General features: G+C 40.7%; 1 protein-coding gene across 14 annotated transcripts in view; it reads left to right on the forward strand.

The window, feature by feature from the left end:
• The window catches only part of ZMIZ1 (zinc finger MIZ-type containing 1), a 306,728-nt gene that overhangs the window by 272,851 nt on the left and 21,787 nt on the right, over positions 1-12,090 (forward strand). For 12 of the 14 annotated variants that reach the window (XM_054163778.1, XM_054163776.1, XM_054163777.1 and 9 more), the window contains 6 exons: positions 629-743; positions 2,962-3,179; positions 4,570-4,768; positions 5,750-6,040; positions 8,542-8,724; positions 10,995-11,169. In XM_054163778.1, coding sequence (XP_054019753.1) covers positions 629-743; positions 2,962-3,179; positions 4,570-4,768; positions 5,750-6,040; positions 8,542-8,724; positions 10,995-11,169 — 1,181 coding nt within the window. The remainder of the gene's footprint in view (positions 1-628; positions 744-2,961; positions 3,180-4,569; positions 4,769-5,749; positions 6,041-8,541; positions 8,725-10,994; positions 11,170-12,090) is intronic. The other 2 variants (XM_054163780.1, XM_054163788.1) reach the window with 1 other exon arrangement.

The raw sequence follows: 12,090 nt of genomic DNA on the forward strand, positions 1-12,090 counted from the left end.
AATGGAAAAACCCAATCCTCTCATCCACATATTTATCTGAAAGGTGTGTGGTATATCTGCAGTTGATTTTCTGGAATGCTGATTAGCTAATACTGTTTTTGGCATGCTGCTTATCCATCGTGTGGGAGAACACTATCTGAATTTCAATTTACTTTTCACAATGATGTTGAACTGTGATGCCTTTAAAGGCTTTTCTGGCCATTTGGGGACCTAGTGCAGGCAGCAGAGCTGAAGTCTGGTCTCAAAATCTAATTGAATTGATGTGAGGCAGCTGAAGCAGTGATTGTTGAAGAGCTTGAGATGGATTGCAAAAAATAAGTGTTTCTGAGCAACCTGCTTAGTGTCCTTGTTTGAAACTGCCCCTGAGTTTATTTTTGCTTTCATTGGTAACAGACCTTTATGGTAAAAGCCTTGTGCTTCACTGTAGTTAAGGAGTTCATTGGTTCTCTGTGGTTTTGATATAATCACATTGCTATTAAAGAAACAATGCCTCTGAGAGTACTGAGCTAATAATGGAAGGAGGAGTGGAGAGTTAAGGTAGTCAGGTGTTAATCCCTTTGTTCCCACCAACAACTTGCCACTGTTTGCACTTGCAGAATCTCACTTTCCTAAACATTTGTTTTTGCAGTGATGGGTCTTTCCCTTATGATTCTGTTCCCTGGCAGCAAAATACCAACCAACCTCCAGGCTCTTTATCAGTGGTCACCACAGTATGGGGTGTGACTAACACCTCTCAAAGCCAGGTAAGTCTTGTTTTTCATGCTTCCTCCCCTCTCAATAGGAGTTTTCACTGATGTTTGCAAATTGAAAGCTTTTTGTAAAATCCTTGTGGGGTTGATAATGCTGTCTGTGTTCTCTTTGTTGTGCATTTTTTCCCAGTCGTGTTCTTTTTGGTGGCAAAGGAGGTGTCTGAAAGCTTGAGTCAGTAACTCCCTTCACTGCATGCAAATGTCAGGCTTGAGTTTAGCACGTATTTTACACTGTATGGTTTCAACACTGAAAGTGTGATTTTATGTTAGTTCCAAACCTCTTGAGAATTTCAGATTGTATTTGGAGAGTTGTTTTATTAAAAATACAAATTCTAACTAGATCCACCAAATGACAGTTATTGTTGATTTTACCTGGGGTTGTGGGCTGGTGAAATCTAGTGTCAAGTCTGCTCTCATGCTGAGATGCTAACTACCAGCTATAGCCTGTGCTCTTTTTAACCTCTCCTATTAATACTGCCTTACATAGCAGAAAATATTTCAGTATGCATTGGAGCAAAAGAATGAGCTCCCTGCTTTCAGGTGAGAGTCATACTTACTGAATTTTTATTTAGTTCACTCTGCTCTTACCTCTCTTTTTCTTCTGCAATGTATATTGAATTATGCTATACAAAAAGAAGCAGGTTTAGTGAAGTAGACATCAGTTGCTTGTGATTGTGTGCTCTCCTAGAGATGTGGCACAACTTAGGCTCTCAGGCAGTCTGGCCTTTTCTTACACTGTAGATGCTGTAGTCACATCACCATCTTTAATGAATACAAATGGTATGGAAATATAACCTGTCTTTTCTACCTTTTCAAATCAAGTGACATTAGTTTTCATGCAAAATTTTCTGTGGATTTTTTTGGTGTTATTATTTGAATATTGGTCAGAAAATTTAAAACAAATTTTTTGTCGTTTAAGCCATTGGAAAATAAAATTGTTCAAGGGCCAAGTCATACAGACACTCAGATGCCCCTCACTGTGGCAGAATCCTTCTGCAAAAATAGGGGAAAAAACTACAGGAACTATAATATTATTTGTTATTGTCAATTTATTTCTAACACCTTAAAAGAAAAGGTATCCCATGTGGGAGGGAAACACCTGAATAAACATGCAGATCTGTATACTGGCCAGAGAATCGGAATACAGTTTCTTGTGGAAATCTTTCACACTCAAATAGGCAAAAGTTAAAGAAAAAGGAAAAAAAAAAATAAAGAAAAGCCTCTGAGTTTTGATCTGTTGTGAGAACACTGTCATGTTAACTTAAACTCTTCATCATACTTTAGAGGGATGTGCAATAAAAGAAGAAAAGTACTTTGGTAAAAAGAAGAAAATGCTACTTCAGATTCAGTGCAAGGAAAGGATACAACTCTGGAACATGAAGCTGGCTTGAAGCTGTTCAGAGCAGATTGAAATGAATGACTGGGTTTGCCATTCATACTCCCAGAGGGAAAGGAGTGAGCCCAGCTCACCGATTTGCTTTCTCAAACTCTCAAAGCTGATGACTCGATATTCTGTAAAAATTGTAGCCACTAAGTTTCTTTCCAAGTAGGAGACAGATTTCCACGCAGGGGATCCATCAACAGCCATACTTACAAATCTCAATGGAAATCATAGCAATTTGGGTTCCAAAAAAAAATATAAAATCTTCAAACAAGCAAACTAAGTCCTTTTAAAAACAAAAGAGAGGACTCTTCTAAGAAGCAATAAAGACACCCAGCAGACTCCTGTACACTTTAAAGAGCGTTCGACTCAAGAACAGACTAAGCCACTGAAATACACTCTTGTCACAGTTTTTGCATTTGCAGTACCCTTTGCAGTGTGCCGGTGGGACTGAGTATTTGCAACCTACTTCAAAGTCCTACATAAAAAAAAAAAAAGCCACCCTCTCTTAATCAGATACATTTGTCACCTACAGAACATAAATCTAGCAGGTCTTTATGGTAATTTTTTTCTTAAACATGGTCATTTGGGTTCCATCTAGTTAAAACTCTGCTGTCTGTGATAATTAGAGATCAAAAAGTTAAGTTTTTGAAAGTGGCGAAAGGAGAAATCCCCAGGTATGTGCACCTAGACATCAGTGGGGCGAATGCTCATTAGAGATCAGAATATAGGGTGGTTATATTAATTTAGCAGTTGCAGCAAATAATCTTAATTTAATTTGCTTGATGTAGTTCAGGGTACAGCCCCTTATTCTGATGTTTCTGCCTGCAGGTGCTGGGAAATCCAATGGCAAATGCTAACAACCCTATGAACCCAGCAGGAAATCCCATGGCTTCTGGGATGACTACCAGCAACCCTGGAATCAATTCTCCTCAGTTTGCTGGACAGCAGCAACAATTTTCAGCCAAGGCAGGCTCCACTCAGCCGTACATACAGCAGGGCATGTATGGGCGACCCAATTATCCTGGAAGTGGAGGCTTTGGTGGCAGGTAAGAATTACTTGTGTTAAATGAAAAATGGATGTAAATAGTTGAAGGAGCTTGTTTTAATGCCCTGGCAGAAGTTTCATGACTTTATTTAATTATCTAAAGTCACAGTAGCTATTTCTGCTTAACTGAAGTGCATACCACTTTTACAGGTTTGGAAATCAGCTACCCAAACTGCAATGAAATTCATCACAGTAAATGGCAATCGTGTAGGTCAATCAATTAGATCTAATAAACCCCCAAAATAAAGTTTTAATTAAGAGAGATTGTTAAACAGACCACAGGGTTAGGCATGATTAAAATTTAATAAGGCCAGGATGTGAAAAGTATTGATGGTTTAATTTCTACGTGTATATGGAGGCATAAGCTTGAGTATTAGGCAAAGTAGCTTACTTCATAATGGAGTATTTGTGCCCAAAGACTTACTCCACAGCGGGGATTTGAAATGATTTGGGAGTCAAGGTGTTTGTTAAGAAAGGTGGTCAAACTGTGTATTTATTTGAGGAAGTAAATGCTGCATTGGTGAAATAAGCCAAAACTAATAGCCTGAGTTTTGTTAGGTTTTGACTTTCTATGTCTATGCTTTGTAAACAAAGGTGGTAAGTGCACTTAACTGAAACCACTATTTATGGCCCCTCTGCAGAGCCTGCTGAAAAGGTTGTTAGCATAGTCAGTCTAGTGTGAAGAGTATAATCCTGAGACTCGAGGAACTTATCTCTCCTTTGAACTCTGGCACTGTTCCACTGAGTGACCTTGAACAAGTCAGAAAGTTGAGCTTTGTATTAACATCTCTAAAACTGGCACAGTATACTGGCTCATATTTATAAAGATAGTTGATGTTTTGGAGTGGGAAGGGCATGGTTTGGCTTAATATATGATCAATAGGAGAGATGTGTAGAAGCTGAAAAATACCTTGTGTGAGATCCAGTAGAGTTGATTGCATTGGGTCTCTCCTGGCCTTCTTGCTAAGGTTCAGGGAGAAATGTTTTTTACGTCAGGAACTCTTGGCATAATTCACCACTGAGGCAGATGAATGCGCTGGAGTGGAGGAAGCTCTCTGTTCTACAGTGTAACCTGCCCCTGCACTACTGGGAAGTGGAGCAGTTCAACTTCACAGTAAGCTATAGAGCTGCAAAGCAGTTCACTGCACCTGAAACAACTGATAGTGGTGCTGTGCAATCCCAGCGGCAGCCCTATGACTCTTCCACCTGAGCAACACCTGTGTCTCATGTACATACCTAACTCCCTGTCCTGCTGGCTTTCATTAGGCGTTGGTACATGGTTTTGGAACAGTTCCAGATGAGGATCACACCAACATTCGAAACAAAATCCATAAGGCACATCTTAATTATATCTTTTTCTTTCTTGCTTGCCTTTTTTTCTTCCCTGTTAGTTACCCTGGAGGCCCAAATACCCCTGCAGGAATGGGAATCCCCCCACACACGAGACCACCAGCTGATTTCACCCAGCCAGCTGCAGCTGCTGCTGCTGCTGCAGTCGCGGCTGCAGCTGCTACAGCAACAGCTACAGCTACAGCCACTGTGGCAGCCCTTCAGGAAACGCAGAATAAGGACATGAACCAGTATGGACCGGTAAGAGAGTAACCCTTATGTGGTCATACCTGCCTGACCGGGACCATTACAGGGAATTTGGCTGTTCTTCTTACCCTTCTGTTTATTAGGGTACCCACTCTATTTTTTGTGTGCATGAGCATGGTTATAAATGCTTACTGCTGGAATGTGCGTGTGTAGGTACGAGTCAGTCTCTGTGATTTTCCCAATAAATCTTGCCAAACTGTATTTTGTAGTTGGAGACTGCACCTTAAAAAAAAATGGAAGATCAGCCAATGTTATAGCTGAATCTGCTCTAATGCATTATTGCTGCCTTTGCCAGCCCTATGAATCTCTGAACCCAGTGAAATGTTCCAGAATCTTGGAATAGGTTTTGTACTGCTTGGGCAATTGTTTATTTTGCCAACTACAGTTGGTTGCTTGTTTTTTTCCCTTCAAACAAGGAAACTACAGTAGAAAAGAAATCTGCTGTTTTAATATGTTGTCTCTGGGAACAGCCTATGTGAGACATGTATTTCTGGTGATCCATAGCCTCTAGCATGCAATGACTTCATGTAATAACTTTTTTCTTACAATAAACAAGGGTTATCAATGCAGGTTATTTCCTCATCTTCTTTACCTTTCTGGTTTTTTAAGCGTATGGGCCCATATGCCAGGTTATGTAAAGAAACACAATGCCTTTAGGAACTGTATTGTGCTGAATTTGCACAGCCCACTACCTAACATGTTACCTTGCAGTAACAGACAAGCCAATTTAAATTATTTCATTGCTCATTTTAGGCTTATGTCTGTCATCCTTCTGAATTTTTACTATAAATTCCAACTGAATTTGTGTGATAAATAACATCGCTGCCCATCAGATGTTGGAGGACTTTGAAGGACAATGCGGCATAAACCCTGCCCTCCTTCCCTACCCCAAAAGCATGTTCAGCTCCCGCCTCCCATTTGAAATGCATGTCGCATTTTATTCTTTTTTTTGTTTTTCTTCTTCTTCCGTTGAAGGTTTGTTCCTCTTTCCAGATGGGTCCAACACAGGCTTACAACAACCAGTTTATGAACCAGCCTGGTCCTCGTGGCCCTGCTTCTATGCCAGGCAACATGAACCCGGCAAGCATGGGAGCAGGAATGACGCCTTCCAGCATGAGTGGGCCACCCATGGGCATGAACCAGCCTCGGCCTCCTGGAATGAGTCCCTTCAGCACCCATGGGCAGAGGATGCCTCAGCAAGCCTACACAGGCCCTCGGCCCCAGTCCTTGCCTATACAGGGCATAAAGAGACCATACCCAGGAGAGGTAATAAAATACATTATATTTTGTGCAGGCTGTTATATTGACTGAAAGTTGCAGCTTGCCCTTTAAGGCAGGTATGTCTTTTTTCCAGCCTCAGTAGAAACGCTGCTGTTAAAATATGAGTGGCAGCAGCTCTTTGTTTTAACGTCCAAAGTATTCAGGCTGGTGTTTGCTACGTTAGTCAAGATGACAGTCGTGAAAACCAGGAAAGGCCCAAAAACAGCCAAACCCTCAAAACCAGCTAGTATTCCCATGCTGGATGCTGAATTCGTAGACCTTAAGCAGACTTCTTTAACAGAGTGAATTTATTTAATGTGACAACTTAGAAGAGATGTTGAAGGCGAAATGCTTCATTGGAGCCCAGTACATATGTGATCTGCATTTTCCTGGATGGTTTTGTTGTTGGAAAATAATGCAGGGCATATTTTGTATAATAGTAATAACTTTTATTTTTAAGACCAATTGCTTTCCAAACTTCTTGAGGCTTGATTTTCATAGGACTGAGATGAATATAAATTATGTTGAACTCGAATCCCTCTGTGTCAGCATTTATCTAATAGAAGATTATTTGGAGTGTGGTATTTCTGTCTAAGTTCACATGCTGTTAAATGAGATCTGAGTGGCTTTGTAGACAAAATTACATGGACTTGTATTATGACCTTGGGCAAAACACTTAAGAGTCAAAATTTCAAATAAATTCAGACAATCAAAGATGCAGATGGCTGATTTTTTCGATTTTAAAAAGTACTAATGCATTTTACTGTTCAAATTGGTATGAATTAAGCAGCTACTGCTTTTGAGAAGCCCACCAGCTCTCAGCATCTATCAGCACCTGAATGTCTTTACAAATTATCCATCAGATGCTATCTTCAGAGATAATTTCCTGGTGAAATTCTGTATTAAACTGAGACTACAAGAGCTATAACTCCAGGTGTAGGGCTCTCAATATCATGATACTGCACTGACAATAATAATGGTAGTAAGAGTTTATAGAAACCATACTGCAAAGAGTACTGTGGCATGCAGAAAATGCAGCATTTCTTTCCTGATCTGCAAGTTACTTTTTTAATAACAAAATAAGCAGAAATAAAAGCGTGATGTACAGCACCTCCCTGGGCAGCACATTCCGATGGCCAATCACTCTTCCTGTGAAGAGCGTTCTCCTCACCTCGAGCCTAAACTTCCCCTAGTGCAGCTTGAGACTGTGTCCTCTTGTTCTGGTGCTGGTTGCCTGGGAGAAGAGACCAACCCCCATCTGTCTACAACCTCCTTTCAGATAGTTGTGGAGAGCAATAAAGTCTCCCCAAGCCTCCTTTTCTCCAGGCTAAACAATCCCAGCTCCCTCAGCGTCTCCTCATACAGCTTGTGCTCGAGGCCTCTCACCATCCTTGCTGCCCTTCTCTGGACACGTTCAAGAGTCTCAGTGTCCTTCTTAAATTGAGGAGCCCAGAACTGGACACAGTACTCAAGATGTGGCCTAACCAGTACTGAGTACAGGGGCAGAATGACTTCCCTGCTCCTGCTGGCCACGCTATTTCTGATGCAGGCCAGGAGGCCATTGGCCTTCTTAGCCACATGGGCACACTGCTCTGAATACCGACACTTGTTCTACAATTAAGACACAGAATGTGGCTTGTTCACATCATTTTTGTCTTTGTATTTTATATTTTAAGGAAGACTGTAAATGCTTTTTTTCTGCTTCAGAAGCAGGTTTTTAATTGTAAGTGAATGTGATCATGTTCCCAAGAAGTCGGTCCTGAGCAGTGGTCTAAATGTTACATGCTAGCTGATTTGCAGTTCTGCAGATCCTGTGGGTGCTACTTGCTTGTTAATTTTTGAGAGCTTCGTTTATGGTAACTTATTACTAATCAGTTAATTTTCCAAATTGACCTTTTATTACCTTTAAATTTCCCGTTTTCATTACTTGTATTGCAGAACTGCAGCAGAGTACTAGCTAGCACTAGCAGGGTGTTTAAAACTAGTAATTCCTTCTGTTTAGTTGTTAACATATTGGTAAATTCTCCGGCACAGTAGTTGTATTGAGAAGACAGACATGGACAACGCAGCTTCTATTCTCTGCCCATTCCAGGATTCTTTTCTTACATTATTTTTTCTTTTTGTGCTTCTCCATCTGGAAAAGAAGCCCCAGGGTTGGGGCTGGTAGCACTTCTAAAAACACGGAGATTTTGTAAACATTGCATCTGATTGTAATTCTGATTTCTTCAAACACAGTGCCCTTTGGCAGTGCTTCAAGGCTAGGCATAGTGTGTTAAGGTGCAAGTCATTCTTACCCCACTTTAGTGTACAGAACTTAGATGCTCTTGAGTGAGTATTCACTTCATCTGTCAGGGCTGTGGTTTAGGCATGAGTGGCACTAAGTTGAGGAGTATTCACCTGAGTGTTATTTGTTTGAATTCTGCTATTGAATGTATGCTGGTTATCAATTCAAGACAGCTGCCTGCATAAAACAGATCTTTCCTCCTTTCATCTCTGTCGTGACATAGCCGAATTATGGAAACCAGCAGTATGGACCAAATAGCCAGTTTCCAAACCAGCCTGGTCAGTACCCTACTCCCAACCCTCCAAGACCCCTTACATCTCCCAACTATCCTGGTCAGAGGATGCCAAGCCAGCAAAACACAGGGCAGTACCCTCCTCCAACAGTCAACATGGGGCAGTATTATAAGGTAAGAATTTCTCAATGATTTTGTTGCATTCTGATAAACATTTGTGCATGAGGTTACATTAATAACTTCATAGATACTACTTTTACATAATTAGAAAGGTAGAAGAGGGACAGTGTTTTTATGAATGTTTTGATTATCACAGAATCAAGTCAATCAGCCAAGTTGCTCTGTAACTTCAGAGCGGTTCATAAAGAAAACTGAATGTTAGTGCAGCTCATTAGAGGCTTTTACAAGAAAATGTTGGTTTCACTCTAAAAGATAGCATGTCAAAAGAAATACCTAATGGGGTTCATGTGTAGTATTTTCACCTATTTATGGCACCCTGCAAGAATAAAACTTTGGAAATGTGTAATAAACAAGTTCCACATTGCAGCATCCCAATTTCAGACCTACAGTGGTCATTGTTGGAGTAAGTCAGCCTAAGCTTAAAAGCTCTTCCAGCTGTAGAATTCATCTTTGAACTGAAGCGTGGATTATTTTCTCTAACCTCTCCCTCCCCTTTTCCCCTTCTTTTGCCTCTGTGCTGCTTGTTTGGGGCAAGAATTAGAATTGTTAAAATGCTGCCTAGAGCCTGTTTTATGGATACATCTTGAGAACTTTGTATTCTCCAAACCGAGTTTGTACTGAGGGCCTGCTGAGGTTTGAAATCTTTGAAATGTGCACAAAAGTGATCTTTTGCTCACAGATACTCCAGGGACACCTGACCTGGTGTCAAACCATTAGCTGTCGAAGTCTCTATGCTACGTTCGGATTTGGAACGTAGGCTGAAAGAAACTTAAGATGCACATTGGTGTTCAGTTGGAGTTGTTCCAGTGTGATTTACACAGAAAACACCACTGGGGGAAAAAAAAAGAAGAAAAGAAAAAAAAAAAAGGGGGTTTGGGGGGGAACTGTTCTGCATACAACTGAGCTGTCCACTGTGGTAGTGAAAGGGGAATGCCTGTTGCATCATAGCAGCTTTTGCAGTACACCACCAGGAAGAACGTCAGGAGAAGACAGATCTTCAGATCTCACTGGAGACAGACTCCAGTGAAGTCACTTATGCTAAAATAAACAGCAGGAGAACTCTATGAAGTTCTTAAGTGACAGGTTTTTTTAGGGCATATTACATGTGTTTATTTCAAATGGGGTTTAATGTTTTTGTTTACAGCATAGTTCTAAGAGGGAATCTCCCTCCCCTGTTTTGTATTCAAATAGTGATCATTTTGGAAACAATTAGAAAATAAGAGGCCGTATTAAGAAGGGAGATTATCCTGACTGGGACAAAATTCCAGCTTACCAGAGAGAGGACCTGAACCTTTGGATTGTAGTGATTGTGGAGATAGTAACTGCATGTGTTGAAGAAAAAAGCAAAGATGGTTGGAAATGTAAATGCTCAAGATCTCATAATGCAGCTCTCTCTCTTAGGTACTTTAGAGTATCCTAGGCTAGCTGCATAGTGTCAGATACAGGATCAGATCTGAAGTCTTGACACTGCCCATTTGTAAAGATTTTCATCTTTGGATACTCTCAATGTGTATATGCTTACAGGACACAAGCTATTACAAGACAGCGCTATGCAATTGCAGTTTTCTTTATTGTTAGCGTCCTTCACACCACTGTTGTTGGTTTATTCTGTTAGCTGCAGCATCCCCTTAAATCCAAGAAACAAAACTAATGGTGTTTTAGTACTGGAGCTACTGTTTATAGTTAACTATCCTTTTTCTCTTAGTTTGTTTTATTCAGCAGCAAACTAAAACAGAATCAAACTGTAGATACAGAATAAAAGACATTCCTTGACACCCAGAGCTTTCATTATGAGTAGATGAATTCAACAGGGGTGGAAGAAAAGATGAATGGAAGTAAAAGGAACACAGATATAAGATGTCTTTGGATTTTATTTTTCATGTAGACTTTTGTGTAACTGAGGCAATTTTGGAAGAAGCCAGAGATACAATGGGCTGACTGTGATAGGGTGGTGTGGAAAAACTGAAGAGAATGGCTTGGTTTTGGAAAGAACGTTCAGAGGAATATGATAAGCTTCTTGGCAGCCTTGTTTGTCTCTGGTCACTGCCTGAATTAAGCAGACCAGCAGTTTCAGTTCCTGCTTTGCTTGCCTAGTCTGTCTCTTCCCCAGAGGCCTCATGGGATGCCCTGTGATTCCTTGTCCTTCTGGAGGCAAAGGGGCCTCCCTACCTTGTTTGTAGTCTTTGGTGCTTGATAGCAGTGCCATTGACAAGACTTATTTTCATATTGCAATAACAATATGATGTTATTTATTTATTTTCTAGCCATCAAGGCCTGTACCTGTGGCAAATTACCCTCATTCACCTGTTCCAGGAAACCCCACGCCACCTATGACTCCAGGGAGCAATATTCCTCCATACCTGTCACCTAACCAGGATGTCAAACCACCATTCCCACCTGACATTAAACCAAATATCAATGCTTTACCACCACCTCCAAGTGAGTAGCAAATAGAACACCCCCACAGACATTTATTGTCCCTCTCTTCTCTACCACATACATTTCAGAGTCTGAAAACCAACTCCGGATTGTACTCCTGAGGCATTCCTTTGATATGCTTCCTGATTTTGGGTTGTGTTAGGTATGCTTGGTAGGCTTGTTTATTGTATGAGCTTTCATTGCAGTCTGTTTTGTTCAAGGGCAAAGCCATTCATTGAACAGCACTGCAGAATAGCGTAGAATGTGAATATTTATAGCAGTGTCTCTATTGTGATCCATACAGACTTCTTAAGAATATTCAGTAGCATGCCAAAAATTGATATATGTTCCTTTCAAAGCCACTCAACGTCACAGCTACATTTGGCTGGGAACATGGCAGGAGTAACAAGATCTCTCTGGCTGCATACTAGCAGAAGACATTTGAGGTTCTGAAGTGACTGATGAACAATAGGAGATATCTTTTATTAGGAAACTGGGAGAACCTTTATGTTTTCTGTAAAATAGCTGCTGCTGCATTAGCACTTTTCAACTATTGTCTGGAGTTCAGGGTAGCTGAAAAATTGTCAAAGGTGGCCTGCAGTATTATTTGGGCAGGAATACAGTGCTTAAAGGCATTTGGACTTGATAAATTAGCTGTAAGTAACCAAAAAACTTTGTTTTATGAGATCAGATTGTAACTGAATACCTGTGTGTTTGGTCACTGGATAGTTTCAGCTAATGTAACCGTTGGAAGTAAATGGATAATGTTGATCCCAGTTCGAAGTGGGGAAAATAAACATTATCACCATTGGCTATAATTAAGTGACTTGTTCTCAGTCTTCCGCCAGCAGCATAAGCTTGGAGACAGAACCTATCCAGCAATAAAACCCAGAAATTCTTGCCATGCTTGATTTCTGGTTTTGGCCAGACTACGAAGGCTGC

Source organism: Dryobates pubescens, chromosome 8 (genome assembly GCF_014839835.1).
Source record: "Dryobates pubescens isolate bDryPub1 chromosome 8, bDryPub1.pri, whole genome shotgun sequence".
Lineage (NCBI taxonomy): Eukaryota > Metazoa > Chordata > Aves > Piciformes > Picidae > Dryobates > Dryobates pubescens.